An 18,553-nucleotide genomic window follows, 5' to 3' on the forward strand; every position below is an offset into this window, starting at 1 on the left:
GGAGACTCCGACTACTCAATTAGCTAAAAGCGCAGGAAAAGGACCGACATTCATGCCCGCGGTTTCGCTGAAACCACGGTTAGGCCAACATGAATGTCTCGGTTTCGCTGAAACCGAGCCCCGGTTCTTCCTTCGCGAAAGCATGCCTCCGATAGCCGAGGCCTCACAGAGCATGGCTGAATCTGCTACTGAATTTACTGCTACAGAAGCAGGCACCCAGGATTTGTCAGACACTATTCCTTTAGACAAATCTACCCCTGCACGTGGGGCTGCTAGACCCCTGCTTCCATGTCTATCAAGGCTTTTGCCAGGGCTAAAGCAGCTAAATCTTCTAAGGCCTTGCCTGCCAAAACTCCTTCACATAGGCCTACCTCTAGTTCCCAAATACTCAGCCTGGCTGAGGATCTCATTTCTATGATCAGAGGATCCCAACCTCACCCAGACAGGGCCTCTCAGCCCCCTCCAGACAAGAGGCCTAGGACTGAACCCCCGGAACCTGTCTCTACAGATTATTCCTCGGATGACTCAGACATTTCAGACCCTCACGAAGGCCCATATTCTCCTTATGAGGACTCTGATGCAGAAGACTCCATTCCTTCTGCTTCTCCTCCTGAAGAATTTTCCTTTGGGGAAACCTTGCATGCTATGAGGGAACACTTCCAATGGCAGGGCCAGGATTTTTCAGATTCTAGGAAAAGGCTAAGGACCTTTTTACACTTACCACAGCATAGGCCTTTAGCCATTCCGCCAGTATTAACAGTTGTTGATGATGCATATAATGATGCCTGTACTGATCCTGATTCTCTTCCTCCGGCCCCTGCCAAGCCAGACAGATATTACAGGGTCCCGGACACACACTACCATTTGTATAAGGCTCCTGTTGCAGACCCTGATACCATTTCACAGGGCCCTAAAGGTGGCAGCTGCCTCTGCCAAAAACCCTCTTCCCTCTGAAAGGGAATCTAGAGCATTAGAGATGGGGTAAAAGGTTTATACTTCTGCTACTCTTTCGCCAGGGCCTTGAACTGTCAATTTCACATGATTCAGTACCAGGAATTTTTGTTAGACCAGCTAAATAAAAAAACTGTCTTCTCCTGAACCTTTAGACCGCAAGTCCCTTCAGGATTTGGTACATAACTCTCAGCAGGTCAGTAACCATTTTTAAAATGTGGCTATGATGCACTGGAAGCTTCCTTTAGATCAGCTATGACTGGAACAGTGATTCAAGGCATGCCTGGTTAAAAGAACAATCCTTACCAGACCATGTTAAGTCAAAACTCCTAGATGCTCCCATGGAGAAACAAAGTTTGTTTGGCTCCCCTGCACAGGAGGTTCTAAAGAAGGTGGAAGAAAAAGCAAAATCTGTCCAAACAGTCAAGGATTTCTTACAGGTCCAACCTCCGAGGTTTAGCAGAAATTGGCCTTCGAAGAATTGGTCCTTTCCAGACAACTCCAGCGCAGAGAGGCAGAAATAGACGCCCAAGAGGCAGAGGTCAAGCTAGGGGTGCCTACAGGGGACGTCAGTGGCAACCTACCAACCAGAGAAGTACTGCCACAGAATCAACTACAACCACTTCCACAGGGCAGACACAATGACTTGGCTCTAGTTCCGCCTACCAGGGAACAACTGGAAGCACCCTTGGGTGGAAAACTAGCCTTATTCTCCGACAACTGGCATTACATTACAGGAGACAAATGGACTTTACAAACAATAGACAAAGGCTACAGGTTTCACTTCCACACTCTACCAAAAAAGAGAGGCATGCCAAACCTACCACCAAGCCAAAAAACAGACGCTCTAAGACAAATCAACAACTTACTAAGGATGAGAGCTATAGAAGAGGTGCCACCTATGGAACAAGGCCAAGGATTTTACTCCAGGCTTTTCCTGGTACCAAGAAAAGAAAATCAATGGAGACCTATTCTAGACTTGTCCGCACTGAACACATACCTCATTGTTCCAAAATTCAAAATGCTGACCCTCCAGCAGCTTCTTCCCATGCTGGGCAAGGAGTCTTGGCTGGTGACTCTAGATCTCAAGGAGGCATACCTGCACGTCTCTATACGACCACATTGCAGAAGACACCTCAGATTTCTTGCAGGATCAGAGCATTATCAATTCTCAGCATTGCCTTTTGGCTTATCTACTGCGCCCAGAGTATTCACGAAATGCCTGACATCAGTAATTGCTCATTGCAGACTTCAGGGAATTCAAATTTACCCATACCTGGACGACTGCCTAATACAAGCGGACAACAAGGCAAAATTAACAAAAGCTTTGGAAAATGTCATACAACTGTTGCAAGCCTTGGGATACACAGTCAACATGCAAAAGTCAAGACTAGTACCATCCCAAAGGATAACATTCTTGGGTGCAGAACTAGATACATCAACTCAGATGGCTTTTCTCACAGAAGAAAACAAAAGCAACTACCAGTCTACTTCATGACATTAACAACACAAACTCAGCTTACTGCAAGGAAAGTCCTGCAAGCCCTGGGCTACATGGCATCCTGCATAATATTGGTTCCGCATGCCAGGCTGCATATGAGAAAGCTACAGTGGTACCTAAGGAATGTATGGTCTCAACACAAGCACAGTCTAGAAGCCCAGATTCCAATAATTCCATGCCTGAAACAAGAATTCCTGTGGTGGGCTCAGGCCTGTCAGTTGAACAGAGGCTTGCCTTTCCACAAACCTCATCCAAGCCAGACCATCACCACGGACGCCTCAGACCTAGGATGGGGGGCACACATGGTGGACAAGTGTATACAAGGCGTATGGACCCAAGACCAGCTGAATCTACACATAAATCTAAAGGAGATGCTGGCAGTGAAACATGCGATCCAGGCATTCAGACCACTCCTTCAACAGGGTCATCTGCTGATAAGGACGGACAATACCACAGTCATGTGGTACATCAACAAACAGGGAGGTACACATTCATATCCTCTATGCCGGATGGCAATGGACCTATGGAATGTGGCCCTGAATCTCAACATTCAACTTCAGGCCAGATTTGTACCAGGAAAAGAAAATTCTCTAGCAGACACCTTAAGCAGAACTACCACGGATGCTCATGAATGGATGCTGCATCCAGATATCTTCAAAGCCATAACAAAAGAATGGGGACTACCACAGATAGACCTATTTGCCTCCCCACACAATCACCAATTGAAGAAATTCTGCACAAGAGCATACCACCCACTTGCTTGGAGGGTGGACTCCCTTTCCTTCAGCTGGAAAAACCTGACAGCATATGCATTTCCACCTCTTCCCTTGATGTACAAAGTTCTACTGAAGATCAGAGAGGATCAGCCAAGGGTAATTCTGATAGCTCCAGACTGGCCGAGACAACATTGGTACCCGCTACTGAGAAGCATGTCTCGGACACACGCATGGCCTCTACCTCTATGTCCCTTACTACTAACACAGGACAACTACAAGATCCTACATCCAAACTTGAAAACACTGCAGCTAGCTGCTTGGAATATTGCATAAAACAAAATAACCCAGGTTTATCTCAGAGGGTTAAGGACATTATCCTGGAGGCACGCAGACCATCCACAAGGAAGACTTATTCAGCCAAGTGGAAAAGATACCTCATTTGGAGTGCAGCAAAGGGAGAAAATGTCTCATTGGCAAACATAGCACACATCCTGGAATATTTAGCAGAGCTGTTCCACAATGGCCTGTCTTACTCCTCCATTAAGATTCATGCATCAGCAATTTCAGCAGAATACAACATGGATCCTCCTGTCTTCTCTCATCCTCTATTCAGGCAGTTCTTGAGAGGAATCAAAAATGTAAAACCTCCAAGGAAACCACCTTTACCTACATGGGATCTCAACTTCGTGCTGGAAAAGTTAACACTTCCCCCTTTTGAACCAGCAGCAACAGCAGAATTACAATTCTTGTCTTGGAAAACTGCTTTCCTGCTAGCAATTACTTCAGCAAGAAGGGTATCTGAGTTACAGGCATTAATGGCAGTACAACCCTTCCTTATCTTCCATCTGGACAGAGTCTCTCTGAGAACTAACCCTACCTTTATGCCAAAAGTGGTCTCCAGAGTATCATTGAACCAAGCGATTCAGTTACCTACATTCTTTCCCAACCCACAGAACAGGGGGGAAAGACTGCTACATACCTTGGATGTGCACAGACAATTACGCTACTATCTGGACAGAACTAAGACCAGCTTCTGGTAGCATATGCAACAGGAATGCAAGGAAAAGCAATTTTAAAATGGACAATCTCAAAATGGATAGGAAATTGCATTTGATTTTGCTACTCTTTTCATGGAAAGACAACGCCTGATAATATCAGACCTCATTCCACAAGAGCTACAGCCACCACTACAGCTTTCCTATGAGGAGTGGCTACCAAAGACATTTTAGAAGCTGCTACTTGGAGCTCCGTGCATACATTTGCCAAGCATTATAATCTTCCCTTATACTCTAGATCCCGAGCAGGTTTTGCAACTGCTGTTTTGCAAGGGATCTTAACTACACCATCTTTATCTTAGTGCCTCCTCCCCCAGTTTGGCTATGGTATTCTACCCATATGTTAGGACTGCAGATGCATACTTGAAGGACATAGTACAGTTTTGTACCTACCATAAATGTAGATGTCCGATAGGTATGCATCTGCAGTCAGGATTACCCACCCTCCTTCCCCTCTGTGGTATTCCTAGGGTATTTACCCCTCTTTTAGCTAGCTGGGGGAATCTATTATGGTGTATTTGTTGTATATATATATATATATATATATATATATATATATTTTTTTTTATATTGTTTGCTCTCTACTGTTTGGAATTATTTGCATTTATCCAAATTTAGCCTTCCTAGAGGGTACCTGGCATCTGGGGCAAGAAACACTGAGGAAAATGGCGTCAGCTGATGCCTTTATACCCAATAAACAGCAGCTATGACGTTGGGTGAAGTGCAACATCAGCCGAGGCCAGACCCAGACTTTGGAATCCGGCCGACCGAAGGGCTGCCTGAGGCAGGACAGCCCATATGTTAGGACTGCAGATGCATACCTATCGGACATCTACATTTATGGTAGGTACAAAACTGTACTTTATGGTGTATCTGTTTATTGCTATTGTGTATGTCTGGAAATTTTATCCAGTTCTAAATTTAGCCTTCCTTGGAGGGCACCTGGCATCTGGGGCAAGAAACACTGAGGAAGATGACGTCGGCTGATGCTTTTATACCCCAGCCGCTCTGACGTCGGGGAGGAGGCGACATCAGCCGACGCCGGACCCACACTTTGGAATCCGGCCGACCGAGGGCTGCCTGAGGCAGGACAACCCATATGTAAGGACTGCAGTTGCATATCTATCGGACATCTACATTTATGGTAGGTACAAAACTGTACTTTTTTCACCCTCTTTATCTCCTTATGCTTTGACTGCCTTAGTCTTTTTCTGTGGGACAAGAAAGCAATGAGGATTTCTGTGCTCATACTTTCCTTCTCTACTAGTACTTAGTCTCATGTATAGTCATAGGTGAGAAATATGGCATGCAAGGAAAGTGCCCAAGCTTTTGTAGACTGGCCAAATGTACAGTGCCCTTGCCATGATAATATCCCATAAAAAGCAATATTGCAACAGTGATATATTTGAACATCTACTATTATACAAGAACTTACACAAATGTAGTTTGTGTATTTACATAGCATTCATATATGTGTGGTACTAACATAACATTCATATATTTATGATCTCTAAATGCCTCTTTTTTGAGCTCTTGTATGTTCCTAAAGTTCATTCCTCTAGTTTGTAAACCCAGTTTCATTGTACACATCATTTGCAGTGTACGTACACAATTATGTTTAAATATATCTTGCTTTTGACAGTTGTTAAGCACATACAGAAAATGATGCTGCTGATATTTATCTATGCCTGTTTTCCCATAGGGTGTTTGTAAATAGAAGCTTAGCCATGGAGAAAATAAAAATCTTTGGTTTTGACATGGATTACACTCTAGCTGGTAAGCACTTTTTGTACACTTTTATGTCTGTACTTGTGTAGATTTAAGATGTAATGTATATTGAATGTCTAATGTAGTTGTAATTACATTTTAAAAATATAGGTTGTTAGTCTGACATTGATTCCATGCATTTTTATATATATTTTTATATAGATATATATATTTACCTCAGTTTGTCGAAATCCCATTTTATTGAATCCCAGTTTGTCAACACTGAAAATATTGAAATTTCCACATCGTCGAACGAGCAGAACAACAAAGATCCATCCATAGGTTCATAGGTTGGTACTAGGCTATCAGCCCTAGGGCCTATACAAGCCTAGCCATAACAATTCCCTGGCTATTTCTTCCCACATTATTTACTTTCCTGGACCCCTGTCTAACAGGGCGACTGACGTGATCCCTGGGGTGAATTTCCTTTCTGCCATCCAATCGTCAAGGTTCCTCTTGAAGAGGTCCAAAGAGGCACTCTGCTTGACATGTATGGGCAATCTATTCCAGAGTCTGGGGAGTCTCTGGGTCAGGAACCTATCCCTCCAACATGTTTTGTTTATTGTGATGACAAGGTTTAGATCCCTGGAGCGTGTAGCTCTGAGGGATTGGGATTTCTTTAAGTGTAGCATGTCCAACAGCTCTGGGTTTGACATGGCCTTGTATGTTAAGCAGAGATTGCCTCTGAGTAGACGATATGCGACAGAGTATAGCTGGAGTTTTTTAAGGCGGTCAGCGTAGGGCATCTGCTTTAGGTCTGTGATTCTTTTAGTGAGGTATTTCTGAGGCCTTTCCAGTTGTTGCAGTTGTCTTGAGAGGTACATACCAAATGGGGCGTTGTATTCTATAATGGGTCTAATCAGGGATGAGTACAGTGGGACAATGACCTCCTTTTTTCTGGATGAAAAGCCCTTCGTGATGAGGTGTGCCACATAGAAGGATTTCCTGACTGTTGTGGTGATGTGGTTATCGAAGGTGAGACCACTGTCCACCTGTGTCCCTAAGTCTCTTATCACACTTTCTGTGTTTAGTGTACTGCCACCTATATGGTAATTCATGGATACATGTTTTTCCAAAAGGGATAACAATACATTTCTTGGCATTGAGCTTGAGCTCATGGCTCTGGCACCAAGCATCTGTTTCTGTAAGGCCCTTTTGTAGAGTATCCACATCATTTGGGATTCAATAATGGCTCCCAGTTTGCAGTCATCTGCAAACTTTGTTAGCCAGAGTCCCTTAGTGTTGACCTGTACTTCAGAGAAGTAGATGCCAAACAAGAGCTGCCCTAGGACTGAACCCTGAGGTACTCCACTTGTCACTTGTCTGGAGCTGGATTTGGAGTTGGCTACTTTTACAGTGTGGGTTCTATCAGTAAGCCATTTAGCAACCCATTGGGTGACATAGGGATTAATGCCCAACTTAGTAAGTTTATCTATGATTCCAGAGTGGGGATGGTGTCAAAGGCCTTGGCAAGGTCTAGATAGGCTGTGTGGACCACCTTACCCTTGTCCATGGCTCTGGAGACTGATTCAAAGAAGTCAATCAGGTTCAGGAGACAAGATCGGCCCTTCACAAACCCAAACTGGGTGGGGTCCAGTGTTTGAAGGTTGCCAATGTCTTTGTTTATAAGTTCCATGATAATATGCTCCATGGCCTTGCAGATAAGGCTTGTCAGACTGATGGGACGGTAGTTTCTGGGATCCAAGGTGGATCCCCCCTTGTGGATTGGGATAACTGTAGCTCTGCGCCACTCAGTGGGCACGAAACCTGAGGTGAGGCTATGATTAAACATGACACTTAGGTGAGGTGCCAGTTCATATTGCAGTTCATGTAGTACACAGCCCGGGATGTCATCTGGTCCCATGGATGCTGTATTCTTGGCTTTAGAGAGTGCGTTTTGTACCTGTGTGTCTGTTATTACTGGAATTTGGCAATCTTCCGGTATTGAGATGGGCCATTTAGGGGGTGAGAGTGGGGTGAAGTTGGCACTGAATCGATCTACCAGGATATTGGCAATATCCTTCGGATCAGTATATTTAATGCCATTTTGTTTTAGCTCAGAGTAGATCTGAGCATTGCTATTTAGATTCTTGATTGACATAATTATAGAATGCTTTGTGGTTGTCTTTGGAATCTTTGGCAATTTTATTTTCGTAACTAGCTTTGGAGGATTTTATGAGGCATCTCAGTTTCTTACTGAGGCTAGTAAGGGAGTTTTTTGCATCCTGGGATTTTCCTCTTTTCTGCAAAAGTTTCTTCCTTTTGTTGTAAAGTTTGTTTATGGCAGGGGACCACCAGATTGGCTTCCTTTTTTTGGATGAGAGCATTTTGGTTCTATTTGGGATGGCATGATTCATGCATGAGTGGATGTGCTCGTACATTGCCATAGTGTAGGATTCAGCAGTTGAACTTTCAGTTCCCGTCTGCATGGGTGTCATGAAGTTTGTCACTTCTGACTTGAGTAGCATGAAGTTGGCTTTGGAGAAGATGTCCTTCAAGAATGCAACTGCAGTCATAACATGTGGGTTGTCCTGCCTCAGGCAGCCGGATTCCAAAGTCTGGGTCCGACGTCGGCTGATGTCGCATTTCTCTCCGGCGTCAGAGCGGCTGGAGTACATAAGCATCAGCCGACGCCATTTTCTTCAGTCTTTCTTGCTGCACGGTGCCCGAAGCAGAAGCAGTTCGCAAGTGCCGGTCGGTCAGCTCCTGTATTCTACGATACCGAAGTCATCAAAAAAGCTAAGTACCCCGTTGGGGACCTTTTCTTGCCTCAGCCGATGTCAGAAATTACTGAAAAAGTTAACAATTGTCTTTTTTGTGGTAAACAAATACCTCATAAGGATTTCCACTCTTACTGCCTCCCTTGCCTGGGCCCAGACCACGACGTCTCGGCCTGTGTAGCCTGTGCTCGCTTCAACAAGCGCACTCTCAGGCGCCGGGTGGAGTTCGCTGAAGATTTTTTCGGCGATAATTTTGCTTACACCATGCCGTCGGATCTTCCGACATCGCAAACTCCCAAAAAGCGTAAAGACCGGGACCGACATCCTCGGCCCGCATCTACCACCGACTCCACGCCAAAATCTAGCGCGAGTGTTCCGGTTCCCTCTGAGACGGTCTCTCCACCGCTCCGAACCGGAGACACCGCATTACCAACGACTCCGATTCCAGACATTACTCCGACGCCAGTTATAGATTTTCCTCCGGATACCGAAACCGAGGAAATGCCCGAGACCATTGCTGTAGACAAGGTCACTCCTGCACGTGGAGCTGCCAGGCCCCCTATGGCCATGTCTATTAAGGCCTACACTAGGGCTAAGGCAGCCAGCAAAACAAAACATATTACTTCTAAATCCTTACCTCAGCCGACTCCGGAGACACAAATTATGTCCATGGCTGCTGATTTAATTTCCATGATTAGAGGTTCACAGTCCCATCCTGAGAGAGCATCCCAGCCTCCTGATAAAAGGCCCCGGGTTGAACCCTCTGACCCTACTCCTTCAGATGAAGATTCTGAGGGCTCTGTCCACTCTGATAGCCAGGAAGAGCTCTTCCAGACCTATGAGGACTCAGATGCTGAAGATTCCATCCCTTCGGCCTCCCCTCCTGAGGATATTTCTTTTGGGGAAGTTCTGCACACCATGAGGGAACATTTCAAGTGGCAAGGTCAGGAATATTCTGATTCTAGGAAACGCCTTAGGACTTTCCTTAAGAAGCCTCAGCACAGGCCCCTAGCTATTCCTCCTGTACTTGATGTTCTGGATGATTTGTATTCTGACTCTAGTGCTACCCCTGAGTCTCTTCCTCCTGCTCCAGCCAAGCCAGACAGGTACTACAGGGTCCCAGCAACTCATTCCCATTTATTCAGGGCCCATACTGCTGATTTGGAAACTATTTCACAGGGGCCTAAAGGAGTTTCAGCCTCCTCCTCAAAAAATCCTTTGCCCTCCAACAGGGAAGCTAGGTCATTAGAGAGATGGGGCAAAAAGGTTTACACATCCACTACCTTATCTATGAGAGCTTTAAATTGCCTTTTTCATATGCTACAATATCAGGATTACCTCTTAGAAGATTTACAAAAAACATTAGCTTCTCCTGATCCTTTAGACAGGAAGACTTTGCAGGAAGCTGTACATAACACTCAGCAAGTAAGCAATCACTTCCTGCAGTGTGGATATGATGTACTGGAAGCTTCATGTAGGGCAGCTGTGACAGGGGCAGTGATTCGTAGACATGCTTGGTTAAAAGATCAACCTCTACCAGATCATGTAAAAGCAAAACTTCTGGATGCACCTTTGGAAAAGAACAAGCTTTTTGGTGCAAATGCTAAGGATGTGTTAAAGACCATCGAAGAAAAAGCAAAATCAGTTCAGACTGTGAAAGATTTCCTCCAGGTTCAACCCCCCAGATTCAGTAGGAACTGGCCTTCAAAGAACTGGTCCTTTCCTAATCCAGAAAAGTTTCAAAGGGGTAAGAACAGACGTGGCCGAGGAAGAGGCCAATACAGAGGCCCTTACAGGGGACAATGGCAGCCAGGAAACCAAAGAAGTGACGCAGGGGTTTCACCTGCCCCACAACCACAAACTCAATGACTTTCCTCTACTACCGCCTACCAGGGAACAACTAGAAGCTCCCTTGGGCGGGAAATTATCTCTGTTTGCAGAAAACTGGCACAGACTGACAAAGGACAAATGGATTTTGGACATTATAGACCGAGGGTACAGGTTTCATTTTCATACCTTACCAAGAAAACAAGGCATGCCAAACCTACCACAAAATCAGAGGGCAGAGGCTATCAAGCAAATCACTCTGCTGACTCGAATGAAAGCAATAGAAAGAGTTCCACAACAAGAACAAGACCAGGGTTTTACTCAAGACTGTTCCTTGTTCCAAGAAAAGAATCTCAATGGAGACCAATACTGGACTTGTCCGCATTAAACACCTTTCTCATAGTACCAAAGTTCAAAATGCTGACTCTACAGCAACTCCTTCCCATGCTGGGCAAGGAGTCGTGGCTGATTACTCTGGACCTCAAGGAGGCATACCTGCATGTCCCTATCAGACACAGCTGCAGAAGATACCTCAGATTTCTTGCAGGGCCAGAGCATTATCAATTCTCAGCATTGCCATTTGGCTTATCTACTGCACCCAGAGTATTTACAAAATGCCTGGCTTCAGTAATTGCTCATTGCAGGCTCCAGGGTATACAAATTTACCCGCACCTGGACGACTGCCTCATACAAGCGGACGACAAATTGATGTTGACAAAAACCTGGATTATGTCATACGATTACTTCAAGCTCTGGGATACACAGTCAACTTCCAAAAGTCAAGACTGCAGCCATCCCAGCAAATAATCTTCTTAGGAGCCAAACTAGACACAGCCTCTCAGATGGCTTACCTGACAGAAGACAAGCAAGAGAAGTTAACTCATTACTTCAAAGGTTTAGCAAAACTCACCCAGATGACTGCAAGGAGATTCCTACAGGCCCTGGGTTACATGGCATCCTGCATTCTACTGGTTCCATTAGCAAAACTGCACATGAGAAAGCTTCAATGGTACCTAAAAAGCATTTGGTCTCAACACAGCAACAACTTGGAGACAATCATACCACTCATTCCATGCCTACAAAAGGAATTCCTATGGTGGGCCTCAGTGAGCCAGGAAAACAAAGGTATGTCATTCAAAAAACCACAGATAACACAGACCATGACTACAGATGCCTCAGACCTTGGATGGGGGGCGCACATGGAAGGCAGGTGTGTACAAGGACAATGGTCTCCAAAGGAAACACATCTGCATATAAACCAAAAGGAAATGCTGGCAGTAATGCATGCCATTGAGGCCTTTCAACACCAACTCCAGCAAGGCCATTTAATGATACGGACAGACAACACCACTGTGATGTGGCACATAAACAAGCAGGGGGGCACCCACTCTTACCCCCTTTGCAGATTGACAATGCAGCTTTGGGAGAAATCACTGAGCCTAAACATCCAGTTACAATCCCAGTTTGTTCCAGGAAAAGACAATGTGTTGGCGGACAGCCTAAGCAGGAATTTCACAGATCCACACAAGTGGAGGTTACATCCGAAGGCCTTCAGACAACTCACTTCGACATGGGGCAAGCCAGAAGTGGACCTATTTGCCTCTCACCTCAACCATCTTCTACCAAAATTTTGCACAAGGACATACCATCCAAAAGCTTGGAAAATAGATGCCCTCTCATTCAACTGGAACTCCCTAGCAATCTATGCATTCCCACCTCTGCCACTGATGACCCCAGTATTACTAAAGATCAAAGCAGAGAAGCCCAAGGGAATCATAATAGCTCCGGATTGGCCAAGACAACACTGGTACCCATTACTACGGAGTATATGTCACACCAGGAGGTGGGCCCTCCCCCATTGGCCTCTACTTTTGACTCAACACAATTTCGAAACACTGCATCCAAATTTTCAGACACTGCAGCTAACAGCCTGGGAGATCCCATAAATAACTTCAGCTTATCTCTCTCCAAGGAAGTTCAGCGGATACTAACAGAGGCTCGAAGACCAACCACCAGAAAGGTTTACTTAGCAAAGTGGAAAAGATTCAGCAATTGGAATACCAGCAAGGGACATGATGCATCATTGTTGAACATCCCACTCATCTTGGAATATTTGGCAGATATGTTAAAGAACGGCCTCTCATATTCTTCCATAAAGATACATGCATCTGCTATTTCATCTAGATACAACACTGATCCTCCTGTTTTTTCTCACCCCTTACTAAGACAATTCCTCAGGGGAATCAAGAACATTAAGCCGCCAAGAAAGGCCCCAGTGCCAGCCTGGGACCTCAATTTTGTCTTAGAAAAACTGACTCTACCTCCATTTGAGCCAGCAGCTTCAGTTGACTTGCAATTTCTCTCATGGAAGACAGCTTTCCTGTTGGCAATTACCTCAGCAAGAAGGGTTTCGGAGCTACAGGCTGTAATGGCAATACCACCCTTTATTATTTTTCATAGAGACAGGGTTTCATTAAGGACCAACCCTACTTTTATGCCAAAGGTGGTATCTAGGGTTTCTTTAAATCAAGCCATTCATCTGCCTGCTTTTTTCCCCAATCCTGAGAATAAGGGGGAAAGACTGTTGCATACCTTGGACATTCACAGACAACTTTGATACTACCTGGACAGAACCAAGGCCAGTAGGAAGTCTGACCAACTTTTTGTAGCTTACGCCCCTGCAGTCCAAGGAAAAGCAATTTCAAAACAGACTATTTCTAAATGGATTGGACATTGCATCAGATTCTGTTATTCCTTTCATGGAAAGACTGTTCCAGCCAATGTCAGATCACATTCCACCAGAGCTACAGCCACCTCTACAGCATTCTTAAGAGGGGTGCCTACCAAGGACATTCTAGAAGCTGCTACATGGAGCTCCGTGCATACAGTCTCCAAACACTACAATCACCCTCTATACTCCAGATCCAGAGCAGGCTTTGCTTCGGCAGTCCTGCAGGGTTTGATTGCCACACCATCTCTTTCCTAGAGCATTCCTCCTTCCCCCAGCTAAGCTATGGTATTCTACCCACATGTTATGACTGCAGTTGCATTCTTGAAGGACATAGTACAGTTTTGTACCTACCGTAAATGTAGATGTCCGATAGACATGCAACTGCAGTCGGATTTTCCCTCCCTCCATACCCCTCTATGCCTAGGGTCCACTCCTATCCCTGTTACTCTTAGCTGGGGATATCTGTTATGGTGTATTTGTTTTATTGCTCATTTATTTGTTTGGAATCCTGTTTTTGTCTTCCAATTTGATTACAGCCTTCCTTGGAGGGCACCTGGCATCTCGGGCAAGAAACACTGAAGAAAATGGCGTCAGCTGATGCTTATGTACTCCAGCCGCTCTGACGTCGGAGAGAAATGCGACATCAGCCGACGTCGGACCCAGACTTTGGAATCCGGCCGACTGAGGGCTGCCTGAGACAGGACAACCCACATGTTATGACTGCAGTTGCATGTCTATCGGACATCTACATTTATGGTAGGTACAAAACTGTACTTTTTTTATGGTGGTTTCTTTACTGGGGGGTGGGGGTGGGATGTGGATGTTAAGGGTGATTAGCTTATGGTCAGACCTGACTAACGAGGGGGTGACCATAGGTATGGAGCATTGATTTCCCATGTTGGTTATGACCAGGTCTAGGATATTGGAGCCCCTGGTGGGACTACGGATTAGTTGATCCAGGGCATTGGAATTTATGAATTCCAAGAACCGTTGCGCAAAGGTGTTGGGACATGAGTAGTTTTCCCAGTTAATGGCAGGTTAGTTAAAATCACCCAGTATTTGGGTGTTTGGTTCTATCTTAATATTTTCCAGTATGTTTAGAAAGGTGTAGTGAGAATCTTGGGGTATGGTGGGGGATCTGTAGCAAGCTACAATTTGGATTGCAGTCTTACCTAGTGTTAGTTGCACTTGGAAAATTTCAGACACATTGTGTTGGCTAACTAGCCTGGTGGTGTGAATATCCTTGGTGAATATTGACACTCCTCCACCTTTAGTGTTTCGGTCCTGGTTTGGTGGCCGAAAAGTGTGGTAAGAGTTGTAGCCTGGTATTGCAGGGGTGCTCTCTGGAGCCTTGAACCAGGTCTCAGTTACTGCACAGATATCGATGTTCTCCATTTGTAGGAGTGCCTCGAGAGAGTGCATTCTGAGGTTTAGAATTCTAGCATTGAGTAGCATTACCTTCAGATTTTGCATGCTTGTACCTGTTATGGTGGTGGTTTTGTCCTTTGAAGTTTGCCTAAAAAAGGCACTATAGGGGTGGCAAGAGCCTTAGCCAGTAACCTGAATCCCAGGGGCGACAGGTGCAGACCATCTCTGGCAAAGCATCGTGGTCCGTCAATCATGTCATCCCAGGCAGACAGATACTGGATTCCCTTTGAATGACACCATAAGCTTAGCCAATTGTTGAAGTCAATCCAGAGTAAGTAACCAATTACCACCACCACCCCCCAACAAAAAAACCCCAAACCTCACCATCCCTAACCCACCCAGGTGGGGGCCTGCACCCCCCCACCTCCCCTAACTAAATAGACCAACTCCAAGATTGCACTACAGTTGGGAAAAGGGTAAAGTTCACCATCTTGCACAACAGGATGTCCTTCATGGATGCATCTGCAGTCATAACAACTGGGTTGTCCTGTCGTCAGGCAGCCCTTCAGTCGGCCGGATTCCAAAGTCCGGGTCCGGCTTCGGCTGATGTCGCACTTCACCCGACGTCATCTCTATTGGTCTTCGGGTATAAAAGCATCAGCCGACGCCATTTTCCTTAGTCTTTCTTGCCGCGTGGCACCCGAAGCAGAAGCTGTCCGCAAGTGCCGGTCGGTCGGATCCAGAGATTACTTCTACCGAATACTACTTCGAAGACTTCTAAAGCTAAGTACCCCGTTGGGGACTCTTTCTTGCCTCAGCCGATGTCAGGAAAAGTTAATAATTGTTTAACCTGTGGGAAACAAATACCTCATAAAGATTTCCACTCTTATTGTCTGCCTTGTTTAGGTCCAGCCCACGACGTAGCAGCCTGTTCAGCCTGTGCTTCTTTCAACCGACGAACGCTTAGGCGTCGGTCGGAGTTTGCAGAACAGTTTTTCGGTTCTGATTTTGCGTACATTATGCCGTCGGATCCTCCGACTACCCAATCTGCCAAAAAACGCAAAGATAAAGACCGACACTCGCGGTCCGCTGTTTCGGCCGAAACCATGGTTAAGCAAACCGCGAGTGTCTCGGTTTCAGCCGAAACCGAGAAAACTGATCAAAGTACAGCTGAACCTATCTCTACAACTGAGGCCCCTGCTACCACTCTTGAATCGGCCTCAGAAATTTTATCCACTACGGTGGTTGCCACTGACTTATCAGACACCATTCCCTTGGATGTCTCTACCCCAGCACGTGGTGCTGCTAGGCCTCCAGCAGCCATGTCCATTAAGGCCTTCGCCAGGGCTAAAGCAGCCAAGACTACTAAGACAGTGCCTGTTAAACCCCCCACAACCAGGCCCTCTTCTAGTTCTCAAATGCTTACTTTGGCAGAAGATTTAATTTCATTAATTAGAGGATCTCAATCTCACCCACACAGGGCCTCTCAGCCCCAGAGAAGAGACCTAGGGCAGAGCCCCTGAGCCAGTGTCCTCTGATGATTCTGCTGACTAATCAGACATAACTGACCAGCCAGAGGCTCCTTTCTCCAATTTTGAAGATTCTGATGCTGAAGAATCCATTCCAGCTGCTTCCCCACCAGAAGAATTCTCCTTTGGGGAAACCTTACATGCCATGCGAGCAGTTCCAATGGCAGCAACAGGATTTTTCAGACTCCAGAAAAGACTTAGGACCTTTCTGCACCTCCCACAGCACAGGCCCTTAGCTATACCTCCTGTTCTCTCTGTGGTGGATGATGCTTTCAATGATGTCTGCTCCGCTCCAGATTCTTTACCCCAGCCCCTGCCAAACCAGACAGATTTTACAGGGTGCCAGATACTCATCACCACCTTTACAAGGCCCCACTTGCAGACCCCAAACTATATCCCAGGGTCCCAAGGCAGTAGCCGACCATAGCTAAAACCCTATTCCTTCTGAAAGGGAAGCAAGGTCATTAGACAGATGGGGTAAAAGGTCTACACTTCCGCTACTCTCTGAGCTAGAGCTTTAAACTGTCAGTTTCACATGATACAATACCAAGAGTTTATGCTTGATCAGTTAACTAAAAACTAACCACTGATGAATCTCTTGATAAGAAATATGTATTAGAAATGGTAAATAACATACAACAGGTTAGCAACCATTCCTTAAAATGTGGCTATGATGCACTGGAGGCTTCATTTAGATCAGCCATGACTGGCACAGTGATAAGAAGGCATGCATGGCTAAAGGAGCAAGCTTTACCGGATCATGTTAAAGCTAAGTTGCTAGATGCTCCTATGGATAAGACAAGTTTGTTTGGTACACCTGCCCAGCAGGTTATGAAGAAAATGGAAGAAAAGGCAAAATCTGTTCAAACGGTTAAAGATTTCTTGCAGGTTCAACCCCAAGGTTTAGCAGGAACTGGCCTGCCAAAAATTGGTCCTTTCCTGACTCCACAAAATTTCAAAGGGGCAGGAATAGACGCTCCAGAGGCAGAAACCAATCCAGAGGAGGTGCCTACAGAGGACGACAGTGGCAAGGTAACAACAGAGGCACAGACACAACCATTGCCACTACATCAGCACAACCACAGTGACTTAACCCTAAATCCGCCTACCAGGGAACAAATAGCAGCTCCTCTAGGCGGAAAGTTAACCTTATTTTCAAAGAACTGGCACTACATAACAAAAGACAAGTGGATTTTACAAACCATAGATCAAGGTTACCGGTTTCACTTCCACACTTTACCAGTCAAAAGAGGAATGCCAAATCTACCTCCAAATCAAAAACAGAGGCACTACAACAGATAATGGAGTTAGCAAACATGAGAGCTGTGGAAAGAGTGCCAACAGCAGAGCAAGGAAAGGGGTTCTACTCCAGACTATTCCTAGTTCCAAGAAAGGAAAAAGTTGGAGACCAATTCTCGACCTGTCCACCTTAAATACATACATCATTGTCCCAAAATTCAAAATGCTGACCCTACAGCAACTTCTTCCCATGCTGGGCAAGGAGTCTTGGCTGGTAACTCTAGATCTCAAGGAGGCATACCTGCACGTCCCCATTCGACCAATCTGCAGAAGATACCTCAGATTTCTTGCAGGATCAGAGCACTATCAATTCTCAGCATTGCCCTTTGGCTTATCTACTGCCCAGAGTATTCACAAAATGCCTGGCATCAGTAATCGCCATTGCAGACTACAGGGAATTCAAATTTACCCATACCTGGACGACTGCCTGCTACAAGGGGACAACAAAAGCAAGCTGACAACAGATTTACAAAGGGTCATTTACTTGCTACAAGCACTGGGATACACAGTCAATTTACAAAAGTCAAGGCTGATACCATCCCAAACAAGGACATTCTTGGGCTGAATTGGACACAGTAAAACAAATGGCATTCCTGACGACAGAAAAACAAAAAGAACTCCCTCTTTACTTCTTGGCACTAACAAAACTGAACAAGTTAACAGCAAGAAAAGTACTGCAGGCCTTGGGCTTCATGGCATCATGCATAATCTTGGTCCCATTTGCCAGACTACATATGAGAAAACTACAGTGGTACCTAAAGAATTTATGGTCCCAACACAGACACAGCCTAGAAACAGAAATCCCACTAATTCCATGCTTAAAGCAGGAGTTCCTATGGTGGGCTCAGGCATGTCAGTCAAACCCAGGCCTACCCTTTCGCAGATGTCAAGCAAGCCAGACCATCACAACAGACGCTTCAGACCTAGGATGGGGGGCCCACATGCTGGACAAATGCGTGCAAGGATTGTGGACACAGGATCATCTTCACCTGCACATCAACCTAAAAGAAATGCTGGCAGTAAAACTGGCAATCCAAAAGTTCAAACCATTTCTCCAAGAGGGCCAGTTGATGATAAGGACAGCCAACA

At 45.5% G+C, this 18,553-nt stretch overlaps 1 protein-coding gene across 2 annotated transcripts in view; it reads left to right on the forward strand.

The window, feature by feature from the left end:
• Positions 1 to 18,553, forward strand: part of NT5C2 (5'-nucleotidase, cytosolic II) — a 2,665,542-nt gene that overhangs the window by 317,974 nt on the left and 2,329,015 nt on the right. For both annotated transcript variants that reach the window (XM_044056570.1, XM_044056571.1), the window contains exon 3: positions 5,926 to 5,999. In XM_044056570.1, the coding sequence (XP_043912505.1) occupies positions 5,926 to 5,999 (74 nt within the window). The remainder of the gene's footprint in view (positions 1 to 5,925; positions 6,000 to 18,553) is intronic.

This window comes from Protopterus annectens, chromosome 14.part0, assembly GCF_019279795.1.
Source record: "Protopterus annectens isolate FY-2018-M chromosome 14.part0, PAN1.0, whole genome shotgun sequence".
In the NCBI taxonomy this organism is placed as follows: domain Eukaryota; kingdom Metazoa; phylum Chordata; order Ceratodontiformes; family Protopteridae; genus Protopterus; species Protopterus annectens.